A 17,133-nucleotide genomic window follows, 5' to 3' on the forward strand; every position below is an offset into this window, starting at 1 on the left:
AATCTAACAAAAGATAAAGTCAAGCCCACTTTCATAACAGTAAATATACAGTAAGCTGGTGAGTTATTCTAGAGTTTATTCTCTAGAACAAGGGTGGGCAACTCCCTCCAGTTGTTTTGGCCTACAACTCCCATGATTCCTCACCATTGGCCATGCTGGCCAGGGCTGATGGGAGTTGTAGGCCAAAAACAACTGGAGGGCTACAACTTACCCACCTCTGTCCTAGAATAAACAATTTCCTAGGGAAAGCAGACAGTCGGAGTTACTGGGGTGTGTTGTTGTTGTTTTGTCATGTGAAGAAGGCTAGAAGGGGCTGGAGGCAGATAATGTCATGAGATGGACCTGTGAAAATCTGTGAGTGCCCGGTAACGAGCGTGCAATAAAACACTCGTCTGATGGAGCTCTATGGAAGCCATAGAAAGACCTTGTTAGAAACAGCCAGGGATGCATTGCAGGCCATACATCAAAGTGACCAGCATGTACAAGAATCTAGAGAATGGGCCTTGCTGCTGATCAAAGATTATATAGGGTTGGATCCAGATTAAGGTAGCCATGCTTTAGTCCCATTGAAATCAATGGGGCAAATTAGTCATGACCTATTCATTTCAATGGGGGCAAAGCATAACTTTGGTCTGGCTCCAACCAAAAGTGTTTGTATTTTACATATACAAAATATTTAGGTAGTTCGGAGACTGATTACTCCTACCTGTAGATTCACTCAAGCGTAATTAGTTATACTTCCTTACTGACATTTTAAAAAAATAAAAATCACTAGTTAGAATACAGAAGACAGGATACCCTGGAGAAGAGGCTGATGCTAGGGAAAGTGGAAGGCAAAAGGTAGAGGGGCCGACCACGGGCAGGATGGATGGATGATATTCTGGAGGTGACAGACTTGACCTTGGGGAAGCTGGGGGTGGCGACAGCCGACAGAAAGCTCTGGCGTGGGCTGGTCCATGAAGTCACGAAGAGTCGGAAACGACTGAACGAATAAACAACAACAGAATATGAACACAGAAAAGACCAGTTGAGATGCATTTGATTCTTAAACTTTTATTTACAAAGCATTCTTAAACAGAGAATGGCAAAGGGAGAGGGGGGAAAAGCAAGGGTTGAAGCGTGGAAGGTCTGCGTAATACGTGGTAGGTACTTGGGTGAATGGAGAGACTTAGGGCTCATCTACACCAAGCAGGATATTCCACTATGAAAGCGGTATATAAAAGGCAGGAGTCACACTACTGCTTTATAGCGGTATTGAAGTGCACTGACAACTGTTGGGGCCCATTGACACATCTACACCAAGCAGGATATAGAGGTATGAAAGCGGTGTATGGTATGTGTCAATGGGCCCCAACAGTTGTCAGTGCACTTCAATACCGCTATAAAGCAGTAGTGTGACTCCTGCCTTTTATATACCGCTTTCATAGTGGAATATCCTGCTTAGTGTAGACGAGCCCTGAGAGGGTCGGATCATGTGAGAGGCCCCTTGAAGCAGAAAGCAAAAGATGTGCTTCCTCAATCCAATGCTGGAATGCAAATCTAGGGGTGAACCAAAATGGGGGGCAGCTGCTTGGGTCAAGAAAACGTTTGCCCCTGCTAAACGCGCTCCCATTTTGTGATGGAGAGGGCTGCAAAATGGGGCAAACCGATTTGCTGATTTTGGAATCAGAAGAAAAGCGTTTCCTTTATTCTGGTGTAGTTTCATGATGTCATCACATGGTCAAATCTGATTGGCTACATGGCATCATCAGGAAGCTCCTTTGGAGCGCAGGCAATTTTTCTTCCTCTGACTTGGCATTGTGACCTCGTCACATAGCTAGAACTGATTGGCTGTATTGCTTCTGGAAGAAGCCGGTTTTAAAAAATAAATCATGCCAAAGCTGCACATTGGGGAAAGAGGAAGCCGCCCCCAGAGGGCAAACAGCACACAAAGAAGGTGAGCAAAACACAGCCTGAAGCGCTCCAGTCCAAGAAGGGCATTGGCAGTTGCTTCTGCTGATGGTATAGCCTGGCCTTCAACAAAGTGCTGTTACCATGAAGGAACTTGTGCGAGAATTTCGCAAGGAAGACGTGCACTCGCACTCGTTCCTAAGGAACTCAACAACTAAAAAGCTTTGTGATGTAAATTTAGTATTCTTACGTTAATGCATTGCAATTACATTCCTATCTATTAGGAAATTCGTTTTCTCTGTAGACACTTCACAGAAGTCAGCACCTTTTCTCCTTTTTTTTCATTGCAGTTTCTTTGTGTCCCTGATTACAGTGATATAAACTTCTCGTAGATTCCAGGAGCGTAATAGGCGCGCTTTCGTTTCTGTAAAAATAAAATAAAAATTACCTGGCACTGCAAGAAAAAGATGTTCTGTAGGACCACACATGCTTAACCTTTCTAATCCCTGTTGGATCTTAATGAGAGCGAAAGGGGCGGCAGCGGAGGCCCCTGCGCGGTCCCGGGGGCGTGGGAGGCGCCCTCCCCTTTCCTTGCCCGTCCGCTGTCTTCCCTCCCACGACCCAGCCCCGCTGCTGGGAGCTCTCGCAGAGCCTGCTGGCTAAAGGGAAACGGAGCCTGGAGCAGCCTGCCCGCCGTCCGCGCTGCCAAAACACGCCTCTTCCTCCGCCTCTTCTGGGGACGATTAAGGTACATACTACACGAGCGTTTTTGGGGCGCCCTCAAGTGGCTTCGGGGCGCCTTCGGAACGTTGTGTAGACTCCCCCTAGATTTATTCCCAAATGCCCATGTACAGTGTTAGAACTACGGTACTTACTGCTTTTCTCAGTATGTAGGTTGTGAGTACTATGCTGTAGCCAAGCAATCCAGAAAATACGCTTATTATTATCCAAAGAAACAGATGCATGTCTGGGCATGAGTCCGGGCATGGATCTTTGTCTGAAATACATCCCCACCCCACAAAAAAAAGATCATTGTAAGGATGACAGAACAAGCCTTTCAAAGTCATACTAGCATCTTATCCTCGATAGCAACAGCAGAACAAAATATTTTAGGGAATAAAAAGAAGACACTGTAGTTCCTAGTTTCTGAGGGCATGCTTCGTTAGGGAAATGATGCTCTAAGCTGGTTGTTTACGAAGGGGGCACTGAGGTAGCCAATTTCTCTTTAAAAAGTACTTTACAGTGTTCACCCAGCAAAAGTTAAAAAGAAGTACACAGCTAACAAACAAAGAAATTATCTTTCACATTTGAATACATATCAAAGGATACTGAGGGTTCTTTCCACCTCCACAAAGCCATATTTGTCCAGTCCTCCAGTATCTAATGAACGTTTGCCAGTTTTGGTTCGTTCGTTTTTAAAAAAATCATACTTCTGTTGTTTGGTTAACGTTTATCATCTCTGTAACGCCAAGGCTCTACAGCTAGCAGGGAGGTTTAAGCGAAGAGTTATCATCAAGAATGCTTGGAAGTTTCTACAATTTGGCTTTTAGGAGCGAGACACCAGAGTTAGACAATATGGCAATGAATTGCTGCAAACCATGCTGCCCTTCAAGGCCTTACGGCAGCAGTTCAGAAATGTCATGGTAACCATATCTCCTGCCCATATTTTGCAGTCAGGAGTCTCACTGACATCAATAACTATTGGTTTGGAAAGCAGTCAGGAAATTCCATCTACTCGTTGTCCTAAATTCTTGGATCATCCACCAGAACCTCCACCTGTATTTGCCAAGAGTGAAGGGTCTCACCCCAAATCTGTCCCACTCCCCCATTTTCTTTAAAAAAAACTCAATTTCTAGGGGAAACACTGGAAGCAATTGTACAATCTGACTGACACTGTATGGAGACACACTTAGGCCATGGCTAGATCAGGCCTATATCCTGGGATTGTCCCGGGATCATCCCTGTGCATCCAAATGACACACAGGGGATTCCAGGAGCAGGCAGGGACGACCCCTCCATTTGCCTGGAATAATCCTTAGGTCTAGCTAAGGCCTTAGGGTTCATTTCTATGCATATCTAGACAAAAAAAATGTCCTATTATTTCCCTCTGACCCTCCAGCTAGTCATGCTGGCTGGAGCATGCTGGGTTTTGTAGGACTTTTTTCTGTCTAAACATGCATAGGATTGTGCCCTTATTGACACAAGTATATACACTGGCTTTGCTCTAAGTTACTATTAAAAACTACAGAAGATCATGGAGACTGCAAGTTCTGGGGGATGGTTGAAAGAATGCATCTGATCAGTCCCCTCATCCCAGTATTTCTTGGTTACTAACTCAAAATCCATGTAACTGAAATAATCACATATTCTTCCTTCTTTATCCCTGCCTCCTTTCTCCGTGTTTCCTCTGTGTCTGTTTTTAGATTATAAGCTCCTTGGAAATGGGATCTATCAAAATTGTCCTTTTAAAGTACCATCTACATAGATGGTGCTATATTGAAGGAGGAGGAAAAGAGAGAGAAATGTGCACCACTGGCCATGGAAGTTAAAGAACTATGGCAACAGGAAAAGGTTACAATTATTCCATTAGGCCCAGTTTCTGAAGAAAATCTTCAGAAACTGGGCCTACCAAAATACATCCACACCAACATCCAGAAAGCAGTCATCCTTAAAAAGTATTCAATAGTCAGGAAATTCCAGAATCAGTAAAAGACAGCATGACTTGGCAAAGCCTGTCAGGTCCATCTAGAAAACCACTATGCTTTCAATAGTCTATCATGGGATGGTTGGCAGTGGGTGGGACAGGAATGGCAGCCTGAAAATTAGAGGCTTTTTTCAAACCTAATTGCAGCACAGGATTGATTTTAGGGCCAGGGGGGTTGCAGTTTAGGATGGAAAGTTTGACCATCCCCATCCAATCAGGGTGGGTGGGTGTATATATATATATATATATATATATATATATATATATATATATATATATATGAATGGAGGAGTATAAGTAGGTTATAATGTGGGGCTTTGACCAACCTACCCACCCATCCTACCCCATTCCTCTGGCACGAGGATCATGGAATGTTCCCCACAATGAAATACGGCTTTTGGGATGTCTCAGATTCCCCACCCCCTCATCTAGCTGGACTGGCCAAATCCCCAAATGATCAATCAGGTTATAAGATCCTGATTGGTTGCAGTTTCTGGCCCTGAATCTTGGGGACAATATGCTGCAAGGAATTAATGGCTGTAATCCCAAACTCACTCGCTTTGGACTGGATCCCATTGACCTCACTGGGACATCTGAGTGGGGATGCAAGGGGGCTACAGGCTTACACACATAGGCCTCGAATGGCCAGGTTCGGACAATCGTGTGTGTGTGTGTGGTTGAAGTCACCATGGCTTCTTTTCCCAGGCCCGGGCATGCTGCTTGTGCAACCATCATTTGCCTAAATACCCACTGCTCAGGTTATCGTGTCATCTGAACCTGGCAAGGTGTGTGGCAGGGATGGCTTCTAAACCACCCCACAACAAGCCACGAAAACCCATGCCACATCGTGGGTAATTAGGCGAATGGCAGTTGTGTGAGTGGCATGTGTGGGACAGGAAAAAGAAGGCACCGTGGCTTCTTTTCCCACTGCGATCAATTTCTCTTGTGGGCCCCTTCCTTTTATAAAAACACCTGAATCTGCTGCTAAGACTTCTTTACTCACCAATGACATAGAGCTGGGTCCCCTTTCCCTTGACTGGGTAATAGGGAGGAGGGAAGATCCTTTCCATTCTGCAAACATACAGACCAGCATCAGTTGTCTGCAGCCCGAAAAGTGTAACATTGACACTCTCGTGACTAGTATCAACTTGGACCCGGACATCCTTCATGCTGAATGACTCATATTCAGCAGTAAAGGACGTAGCACAGATCTCGATGGACTCATTGCCTATCTGTTTCAGCAACGCTATTCTGAGATCAGTTGCATCTCCAGCATTGTTATATTCACAGACAAAGCGGGCAGCCTCTTGCGTTTTTGCCACTATGAATGCTGGCTGGGTCACTTCCATCACTATCGTAAAGAAAGAAAGAAAGAAATGAGATAAATGGACATGTCCAAGAGAAATGCATGTTTCTAACATGGGTGCATAATTTCTGTCAAAAATTGAAAGCTTCATGCAGGATTCTTTTTTTTTCCTTTTTTCTTTTAAAGCATCATTATATATTTACTTTTATTTACAATTATCTTTCCATCAATTGCTCAGTTATAGTGACTTTATAAAAAAATATGATAGCAGCAGAAAAATGCAACCCCATAAACATACAGAAGATAAATGAGTTTATTTTTAATATCTACAGCTATATGCTTGATGTGAAAATCCATACTACACCATTGTCTCCCTTGTGTCTATTTGGAAGATTGTAGCAGTCGGGCGCTGTCTGCCATGCCTGGATTGAGCTCCAGGTGAGAGACCTGCTCCTTCCTGCTACCCCCTGCCACTGCTGAAATCCTTCCTTTGTTCCTCGTTCCAACTCCATTACCAGCTGAACTAAGAATCTAGGACCAGAGCTTGCTTTTTTCCTCCTCCCTCCCAAGCCCTTTTCCTTTTGTCTTGTGCCTTCTAGATTGTAAGCCTGCAGAGAGGGACTGTCTTATTTCTGATATTTGTAAGTCATTCTGGGAATCCTTTTGGCTGAAGAGAAGGGTTTATTGATTTATTGATTTATTACATTTCTATACCGCCCAATAGCTCTCTGGGCGGTTCACAAAAATTAAAACCGTTCAAAGTATAAAACAACAGGATAAAACCATAATATAAAATACAATATAAAAGCTCAACCAGATAAAAACAGCAGCAATGCAAAATTACAAATTTAAAACACCAAGTTAAAATTTATTTATTGACTGTTAAAATGCTGGGAGAATAAAAAGGTCTTCACCTGGCGTCTAAAAGCATATAATGTAGGTGCCAAGTGAACTTCCTTAGGGAGCTCATTCCATAGCCGGGGTGCCACAGCAGAGAAGGCCCTCCTCCTGGTAGCCACCTGCCTCACTTCCTTTGGCAGGAGCTCACGGAGAAGGACCCCTGAGGATGACCTTAGGGTCCGGGCAGGTACATATGGGGGGAGACGTTCCTTCAGATAGCCTGGCCCCAAGCCATTTAAATGTTAATACCAGCACTTTGAATCAGGCATTTTTAAAAAATGCTTTAAATAAATGAAATTAACAATAATAGATCATAAGTTCCTCAGCTGTCATCTCATTCTTTGTGAAGTACCATGTACATAGATGGAGAAAATACCAACAGCAACAGCCGCAGAGCCAATGTATTTCTCTCCTGGATTATTCTTCTGCATCAGAGAAACTTTTCAGCCCTTCACCTTTCTTACCTACCTACCTTTGCAGAAGCCAGCCACTATGCTGGAAAAGACAAGGGTGAAGACAAGTGGAATCATCTCGAAAGTCAGATGTTGGGACGATGTAAATGCTCGATGCTTTCTTAGCCCAAGGCAAGCTGGAAACAAACCAGATTTATATTTAGAACGGCAGGGTCACAGGCAGCTCCTTTTTCAGGTACAGGATCTTGGTGTGAAACAGAACCTTGCGACCCACACACAGATTGTGTGTGAGAGAGTGAGTGAGTAAGATAGACAGAGGGAGAAAGAGATTGACAGTATACCTGAAAAGGTAATCAAGGCTTTGTTATGGTTTTATGTGAACGGAAGTCGAGGGTTGAATCAAGACGTGCACAATTAACCACAAGCGGCAATGAGCGAAGCAGCATCAAAGAGAAAAATTAGTCAATTTGAAACACATCTTAACCTGAAAACTGTAGAATGTGGCAGGACATTGTCCAATACCAGTAGTGTCAGCATTAGTTCATTTCCTTCAACTCTTCACGTGTTTCCATTGTGGAAACTGGCAGTCTATGATTTATTAATTAATAGTTTAATATCGTCAAACTGTGCCCACCACATCCATTACTTCGGTCTAAATACTTAGCTACATTATCATTACATTTCCCCGTACTCCTGTGTTCTCTGTGCATAGGTAAAATGTTAATCAACAGCATAAGAAAGGTTTATCCAGCAGGCTATATTATTTAGGCAGTAACAGTGACATAATTTTGAACATTAAATGCACTGTACCCATTAGGGTTAACTATATTCACATTGAGGGCCTATGCATGGGAGGAGAAACCTACACTTTTAGATTGGGGGGGGGGGAGTGAGGACACCCAGCCCAGGTTGCAACCCATTACCGCTTAGAGATTTTATTATATTAAACAAACAGTACATAAATATTATGGATAAAAGAATATTATGAATAAATAAACAAATTGCCATAAGGGAAAAATGAGGGTAAGATTATACTTGAAGATATTTACAGGAACATATTCTCCTTGTTTCAATAGATTGTTATGTATTTGGGGTCAGTCTAAATGACCTGCAGGGATACCTTACAACTCAGTGGCTCTGAGTAAAACAGAATTCACACACACACATACATACTAATTCATTTTTGTTATACAGGGCCTGAGGGGTTAGGATGAAATTAATCTAGGTGAGAACCAGTGTGGTGTAGTGGTTAAAGTGTCGGACTGGGAGTCAGGAGATCCAGGTTCTAGTCCCCGCTTGGCCATGGAAGCTCACTGGGTGACTTTGGGCCAGTCACAGACTCTCAGCCCAACCTACCTCACAGGGTTGTTGTTGTGAGGATAAAATGGAGAGGAGGATTGTGTATGCCACCTTGAGTTCCTTGGAGGAAAAAAGGCAGGATATATAAGGCTGAATCTAAGACAAAAGGAAAGCTGCTTTTGCCTTGCAGAGGAGGATCTGCTGGGCAGCAGAGAAGACGCAGGGTTTGCTTGGAGTTGGGTTGTTATAAGACTTGACCCCGAACACACTGTAAATCAACCTTCATAAATGAAACACCACAAGTCTCCCGTGCCCTCCTTCTAGGAAACTGAAGTCTAAGTAAGTGCTGAAGCCCATGCAAGTTCACCCCTCCCAGGACTGGGATGCAGGAGCATAACCAGATCTATTGACCAGGTCTTATGAGATTTGTTGGAGCCAATCGGAACTAGAACAGGCAACGTTCTGAGCAGTTGGCCCCCTCTAGAACACAGAGATGTGGGCTTGTGGGACTTGCAGTGCCGTTCATTGTAACCATTTTCTGAGGGTAGCCAGTGATGGAGATAGGATTTATAGACCCAAAATATACAGTACTGTGCAAAAGTCTTAGGCCACTTGAAAAACGCAAATTGAAGCTGAGCAGTGTGTATTTGTTTGAGGGGGGTGGGGGACACTATGGCCCCATTCAGAAGACACCTTAAACCATGGCTTTAACCATGGTGGTTAAGCCAGAAAGCCAGGCTGTGTTCAGAAGACACCTTAAACCACGGCTTTAACCACAGTGAGTAAAGCAAAAAGCCTTATTCACTGTGGTTAAAGCCATGGATTAAGGTGTCTTCTGTACGGGCCCACCATAACATTGACGTAAACACAAGGAAACAATACAATGAGAAGTAACAAAAACTCCTGGTGTTTTTAAAACAAGTCAATATTTTCTGTGGCCTCCCTTAGAATGCAAAACTGAAGCAATTCGCTTTGGTAGACTGTTGTGTATTTTTTTCAAGTAGTCCTGTGGTAAATCCTTTCAAGCTTCTTGCAGGATTTGCCATAACTCTTCTTTTGACTTGGACTGCTTTTTGTTCTTTTCCCAGTCCAAATGATCCCATACAGCTTCAATTATGGCCACAGCTAGACCTAAGGTTTATCCTGGGATCATCCAGGGTTCGCCCCTGCCTGAGCACTGGATCCCCTGTGTGTCACCTAGATGAACAGGTTTGACCCCTGGACGATCCAGGGATAAACCTTAGGTCTAGCTATGGCCGAAGTTGAGGTCTGGGCTCTGAGGTGGCCAATCTAATACTGTTCCAACTCCAGATTTCTGCTCTAAGTAGGTCTTAATGGTGTTTTCTGAGAGTTTGGGGTCATTATCATGCTGAAAGATAAAGGGAGGTGTTCCCCCCCTCCCCCAAATCAGTCCTTTCCCTGAAGGTACAGAAAGATGAATCAAAATCTGTTTATATTTCTAAGCGTTCATAAGTCCATCGATTTTGATGGGTCGTAATGTGTCAAATCATTATGATCCCATCATGGTAGCACTTTATCCCCTCCTGCGCATTTATATCTCGTTGGACACACAGTGACATTTGTTGCAGTATATTGGATAACGTGGAATAAAAAGCAGGAAATAACACCATGAAAGCAGTATATGGAATGTGTAAAGTGCCCCAAAAGTTATCAGTGCACTTCAATGCCACTATAAAGCAGTAGTGTAGCTCTCCTCCAGTTCCCCGACACCGTCGGCTGAAATACACCCCCAAACCATGACAGAGCTGCCACCATGTTTCACAGAAGGCTGCCAACACTCTTCTCTCCAACTCTACTTCTGATATTTTGGCATCTTTGTGAACAAAAGAATTCAAATTTGGACTCATTGCTCCATAAGACTTTCTGCCACAGGTTGTCGCTCTATGCTTTATGGTCTTTCACGTGCTGCAATCTCTTCCGTTGTTGCCCTTCTGCAAGAATGGTTTCTTAGCTGCAACGTGCCCTGCAAGACCATTTCTTGTAAGACTTCTTCTCACGGTCAAAGCATGTACTTAGGGTGACCATATGGAAAGGAGAACAGGGCTCCTGTGTCTTTAACAGTTGCATACAAAAAGGAATTTCAGCAGGTGTCATTTGTATGCATGCAGCACCTGGAGAAATTCCCTCTTCGTCATCTTTATAAGGCTTTAAAGCGCCTTATAACAGTTTTGACAACTGTTGGGGCCCAAGACACACTGCATATACAGGTTTCAAAACGTTTTCAAAGTGCTTTAAAGCGCTTTAAATGCAATAGTGTAGATCCCCCCCAAGTCACCCTAACTTCGGTGCCACATGACTCTGCCAGACGTTGAGCAAGCACTTCACTGGATTTCCTTTTCTCCCTCAAGGTGATGGCCTTTAAGTCAGATGAAGACAATATTCCACTGCGTTTTCTGTATTCAGCTTGCCCAGTTTCTTCAAATTTCTTTATGACAGCTTGAACACCACATCTTGAAAATCTACTTAGGTGGGCTATTGCTCGCTGAAAATTGCCTTGTTGAATTGCCTATGATTTTATGTCTGTCAAACTGTGTTAGCTTAGCCATTTTCAAATTTCTCCCTGGCATACCAGCCATTCCATGTACCATTTCATTCACCTACTTTTTAATCCAGTTTTCAGACCTCAGAAGTAAGCATAGGGCTGCAGAGCACATCTTTTCAGTTTGCTGTTTTAGACTTTAAAAAAAAGCTTCTGAGTGACACTATTAAAAGTCAGTTCTATACGTGTTTACTCAGAAGTAAGGCTCTCTCTGTTCAATGGGGTTTACTCAAGGTAAGCATGAATCAGATTTTAGTATGACTTCGAGCCTCGTGTGGCACAAAGCGGTAAAGCAGCAGTTTCTGCAGCTGAAACTCTCCCCATGGCCTGAGTTCGATCCCAGAGGAAGCTGGTTTCAGGCAGCCTGCTTGGGTCGACTCAGCCTTCCATCCTCCCGAGGTCGGTAAAATGAGTACCCAGTTAGCTGGGGGAAAGGTAATAATGGCCGGGGAAGGCAACAGCAAACCACCCCGCTATAAGGCCTGCCAAGAAAACGACAGCGAAAGCTGGCGTCCCTCATCAATGGGATTTACTCTTGAGTAAGGGAACCACCAGATCTGTAGTTTATGAATTTGGAGATGCACGGCTTCGCATGATCAAAGGAAAGGAAGATTGATCCTTCACACTGGTGGACTATCAGGAAAATGGGTTTAAGGGGGGAATTTTAAAAATCCCAAAAAATCAAGGGATGAACCAATCCGATTCAAACTTTGCATGCTGAAAGCCCTCCTTAAGTGCTATCACTATGCCAAGTATGATTTCTTTATCTTTAAAACTTATGCAGATGTAAGCATTATTTTAATTTCCATTTTAAAAATTCCTTAAAATCAAGAAATAAATCAATCTGATTCAAACTTGGGGTGGCTAAAGCCCTCCATAAGAACTATCGCTGTGTCAATTTTGATCTCTTTATCTTTAAAAATCAGGGAGCTGCGGACAAGGAGGGTGGATTTTCTGCATTTCTTTTAAGGTGAAAACGCCTACTCAGGAGTAAGAACATAGAGTTAAATAGGACCTCTCTCCCTCCCCCTTCACAATTGACTGGAGAACCACCCCACCCTCCTCTTTTGTTAGTGAGACCACCCTTAGACACACACACACCCCCAACAAAGAATGGGATGGTCAGATAGAATGCAATGACAGCAATACACAGGAGGGGGGAGCACATTTATTTCACAGGGAAGGAAACTAATCCAGACTTTCCCCGCTCCAAAAAGAAACCAAACATGGAGGGGAAGAGGCGAAATGAGTGCAGGAAGTGGACGATGTCTTGTGAGTACTGGGCAGAAAAACCGCATACCGGGCATGGCAATAAATCACTGGTGTGATGGAGCTCTTTGTTAAATTCCAACACCAGCACAAATGGTTCAGGTAATCAGTACCTCATTAAGTTGAATCAGGTGTGCTGGTGGTGGAATTCAACAAATACAGTACATGGAATGAACCTGTGCATGGAATGGCTGGGGTGCCTTGAGGAGAGGTTTGGGAGAGGTTCTTCTAGCCATCTCACACAATATTAATAACTTTTTGGAAGACGCAAGGAATTCTTGTTACTTTTTAATTGTATTAATGTGTATTTGTTCTAATGTTATATAGTGTTTTTCTCCTGAGCAAATAAACACTTAATGCCCAGATAAATAACTTTAAACATAATTTTCTTGGGTTGCCTAAGACTTTTGCACAGTACTGTATGTGAGTAAATATCGAGTTCCCACATGCAAGCACTTCATGTGTCAATTTCACCAATGGTACAGACAAGTGAAACTGCTTCAGACATGTCAGTATGCACGCATATGTGAATCCACATAGTGTGCATTCTGAATCCATTACATATGAAGAGAGTCCATGGGCGGATCCACACGTCAGCCCCAGAGCGCATTTATGCGACCCCAGGGCACCCCGAAAACGATAGTCTGTACTTGCCTGTAAAAAGAAACGAGGAAGAGACGCTGCCGATGACGCCACCCAGCTTCCTGCTCTCCGGCCGGCTCGGAGAGCTCTTTTTGAAGAAGGCGGGGTAGAGAGCTTTTTCCGCTCTCCACCCAGCTCTCTAATTTTCTCATCCAGAATTAGATGGGTTTTCATGCTATTTCTAGTGTTTGACAGACCCAGGAGATATGAGTTGGCATCTGTTCTTATCCAACGACTCACAAGAGTAATCTTGAGTCAGTCACTCAGCCAGAGTTCAAGAGTGCCCAAAGAGACCTCCTTGGGGGCCGGCAGGCAGGAATTCATCCAGCAGGGTGTGATACAGAAATAGGCCTTGGTTGCACAGCAACACTGAGCCTGTTCAGAAGACACCTTAAACCATGGCTTTAACCACGGTGGTTAAGCCAGAAAGCTAGGCCGTGTTCAGAAGACACCTTAAACCATGGCTTTAACCACAGCGAATAAGGCTTTTTGCTTTATTCATCATGGTTAAAGCCATGGTTTAAGGTGTCTTCTGAACACCGCCTGGCTTTCAGGCTTAACCACTGTGGTTAAAGACATAGTTAAAGGTGTCTTCTGAATGGTGTCATTGTAGCCATGTTGCTCCAGAGAACAGGACTAGAACCAATGCATTGAAATGTCAGGGAAGATGATTTCAGTGAAAAGTTAGGAGAAATATCTTAATGGGAAGAGCTGTTCAGCAATGGAACAGATTGCCTTGGGGAGGTGGTGGTTCTCCTTCGCTTGAGGTATTGAGCAGAGAATGGATGGTCTTCCGTAGGGGATGCTGTGGTTGCATCCTGCCTTTCAGGTCCTGCATTAATCATTGGGTTGAACTACATAATCTCCAAGGTCCCTTCCAATTTTACGATTCTATGTAAAGATACCCACCTTGGTTGCCATGTCTGCATCAATTTAAAATATACCATTTGTCCATTCTTGGCTATTCCTTTTTTTCCTTTTTTGGATGGCTACTGCAAGCCACATTGGCCCCGTTCAGAAGACACCTTAAACCACAGCTTTAACCACGGTGACCAAGGCAAAAAGCCTTATTCACCGTGGTTAAAGCTGACTTCTGAACACAGCCCAGCTTTCTGGTTTAACTACTGTGGTTAAAGGTGTGGTTTAAGGTGTCTTCTGAATGGGGCCATTCAAGATTTGGCTCTCCTTTCAGAAAGAAAGATGAGTATGCTCTACTACCATTGGAGGGGCTTCTCAGTGGCTCCTCATGTCACCCACCAATAGAAGACTCCCAACCTCATCCCCCTGCCCTGCCCCAAGGACTCATGGTGGGGGAGTTGCCCCACCCCAAGGCAGCCATCTCAAATGTCTCTCGTGAGACCTTTGAGGCCTATGCGGCAGGGTCTTGCTATTTACTGTGTTATCTGTACAGCACCATGTACATTGATGGTGCTATATAAATAAATAATAATAATAATAATAATAACAATCAGTGAGATTTTCAAAAACTTTAAAACAAATTAAAAACAAGTGTGACCTGTAACAAACTGCAGCAGGGGGTTCCCAACCCTGGGCACCTGCAGGGGAGATTTATCCACTTTTCCCCAGCTGACTGATATCTCAAAAGCAACAAACACGGTCCCTGTCTTTTATAATGCCATTGTGATGCTACTGTGGTGTTTGTCTTTTGTGATGTCTGACGTGAGACTGGTTCTTCAGAAATGACTATCAATTTATTGGTATCTCTGCAAACTATGAAGTTTACCAGTGAAAATGATGGCTTGCCAATGGGCAGAGAGAGAAAGGAGAAAAGCCATTACACTGAATGGAGAGTGTGTTTGGTTTTCTTGAATTCCATTTTCAAGGTTTTCCCAACAGCTAGAAAATTTGGCTTTCTTTAGCAGAGATGGAGATCTATATATGACCCTTCCCATCTCTGAATCAGGCAATTTCATCTACCCCAGTGCAGTATATTACGATGGGCAGAGGTCTTTGCCCCACTTAAGGACAGGACAGCCCCACCTAAGGACAGGAAACTTTAAAGATCCTTCCTATGTTAATGAGTTATTAGAATTTATCGCTAAAAAATGAGTTGTGAGAATATTGTTTCATGCTGAACACTACTTGCAAAGCTCAGCTAGGTGTGGTCCCCATCACAGGATATGGTGCAGCCGTAGTAGCTTTTTCGTCTTTCCATTTTAGCATTGAGTGATTCACTGCCGCTCGACTTCTAATTTACATTTTATACAGATAAAGATCCACTCTTGCTAATATTACTATCTCTATTTTGTAGGCACACTTCATTTTACATCAATTTCTCTTTCATCACAATCCCCATCATTAACCATCAATGCCTTGTCATTTTCTTCAAAACTATCCCTAGATAATGGCACACTTCAGTTTCCGAGTCAGATTGAAACTGTTAAACGTGTGTGTGTCATGTGTGTTACTGGCATTGCCACCGCGCGGATTGGCTTTCAATTCTTCTGTCAGCACAAAGAATGAAAAACCAGCAACTTTTCTCGAATAGCTGCAGAATATTGAGGTCAGGTCTTGAACAGACTCAAACCTATAGCAATCATATAAGATGAGCTCTTTTTTGGTTGCACTTTTCCTTTTCAACTGGCTCAAAGATAAGATGTGGTATTTTATATTATTATTATTATTATTATTATTATTATTATTATTATTATTATTATTATTTGTTACCTGCCCCTCCCTCTGGCCACAGAATATTGAATATTGGATGATGTTTGGAAGTGGAGGCGTTAGAAAACTGGGGTGGGGAATGGGATTGAATGGAATATTCTGGAAAAGGACATATTGGCTGGCTGAAACTCTGAAGAGGAGCCCTTCACATGCCGATCCCACTTGTCTTCTCTGAACTCAAGTGCAAGGTTTCTACTAAGCATAATATCATTATATGATAACAATGGTAGCTAGAGTTCAAGCAACATTTGGGACAGGTTGAGTCCTAAGGCGAATTATGGATGTCCTGCTGGCTTCCTAGAGGAAGGAGTCTTTCCATGAATACCTTTAGTGACTATCACTAAAGGCAAAAGGGAGGCTTCTGAGTGCTTCACAGACTGCTAACAGAGCCAGCCTTACAACTTTGAGTAAATAATCTTGCTTAATGAACTTGGCACATGTACACATGGCAAACAACAACAAAAAGATAGCTCTTAATTTCAAAACTGGAGAACTCTGCTGTGCAAAAGACATGCAAGCTACACAAGCAAATGTTTTAGATCACACACACACACACACACAAGCAGAATAAAGATTCTATTTAGATGCAAAGCAACGTGTTTCAAATAGCAACAAATTAGTATGGGTATAGTTGTTTAGGACAAGACTTTAAAATGTTTAACCCACTAAGCTGATTACATTTACAGCCCATCTTGTATGAAGGGTGCTTCACCAGAAGCTTAATAAACTCTCTCTTATTTCTGCCTTCCAGGGACTGGAAAAAGATGGACATTGTCAAGCTGCATTCGTAGAACCATAGAATAGTAGAGTTGGAAGGGGCCTATAAGGCCATCAAGTCCAACCCCCTGCTCAATGCACACTATATGGCCGGTGGCCCGTGTTTAGCTTTAGGGTTTCAAGTTGTGCAATTGTAGTTGAAGGAGCTATTAGGTAACTTCATTTTAGTGAATTATTTAGATGGAATGAAACTTGAAGAGTTAGGAATTACAAACTGGGTACAGCTTTGTTTAAAAGACTCGTTGGCGGTTTCAGCTCAAAGTGATCTGTTTAGCAGGGTCCGTGAAGGATAAGATGGAGTCCCTCTCTGCATTCCATGTTCAAAAGCCAGCTGGACTGGCGAGTTGAATCTTATTTCAACACTGCTGATGGATGGGATAGTGTTCCTACTACACCTGAATAACGGGCTATGCCCTGCTGTAAAACCACAGTCCAAAAATAGAACCACAGACTCATATTTTTTCAGAAGAAACCCTGTACATTGAATCAAGCCCTCCGTGAATTGGGCAAAACGTACCAGTGGTTAAAAACAGAGGTCAGCTATATACACACCAAAGGATGACACAGTGCTGCCATCTAGTTTACTGTCAGCAGAGTATCAATATCTGTCAGCTAAAAAGTAGGAGCTCAGGAAGCTATTATCTCGGTATATCACATCAAGAAGAGGGCTTCATCAGCTTCCTTT

The 17,133-nt window shown here is 43.2% G+C and overlaps 1 protein-coding gene across 1 annotated transcript; it reads right to left on the bottom strand.

Moving 5' to 3' along the window:
* Positions 1-2,257: 2,257 nt before the first annotated feature.
* Positions 2,258-7,330, bottom strand: CTLA4 (cytotoxic T-lymphocyte associated protein 4). The gene is made up of 4 exons (XM_063115879.1): positions 7,273-7,330; positions 5,598-5,945; positions 2,766-2,887; positions 2,258-2,314 (listed from the first exon to the last, which is right to left on the bottom strand). Exons 1-4 carry the CDS (start codon positions 7,328-7,330, stop codon positions 2,258-2,260), a joined length of 585 nt encoding a protein of 194 aa, XP_062971949.1.
* Positions 7,331-17,133: the final 9,803 nt, after the last annotated feature.

Source organism: Elgaria multicarinata, chromosome 2, assembly GCF_023053635.1.
Source record: "Elgaria multicarinata webbii isolate HBS135686 ecotype San Diego chromosome 2, rElgMul1.1.pri, whole genome shotgun sequence".
Classification (NCBI taxonomy): domain Eukaryota; kingdom Metazoa; phylum Chordata; class Lepidosauria; order Squamata; family Anguidae; genus Elgaria; species Elgaria multicarinata.

Coding starts and splice junctions, on each gene's coding strand:
- CTLA4 (XM_063115879.1), bottom strand. CDS start 7,330: ATGATTCCACTTGTCTTCACCCTTGTCTTTTCCAGCATAGTGGCTGGC. Junction 5,946..7,272: donor AGTGGCTGGCTTCTGCAAAG/GTAGGTAGGTAA, acceptor TCTTTACGATAG/TGATGGAAGTGACCCAGCCA. Junction 2,888..5,597: donor GACCCAGCTCTATGTCATTG/GTGAGTAAAGAA, acceptor GATGTATTTCAG/ACAAAGATCCATGCCCGGAC.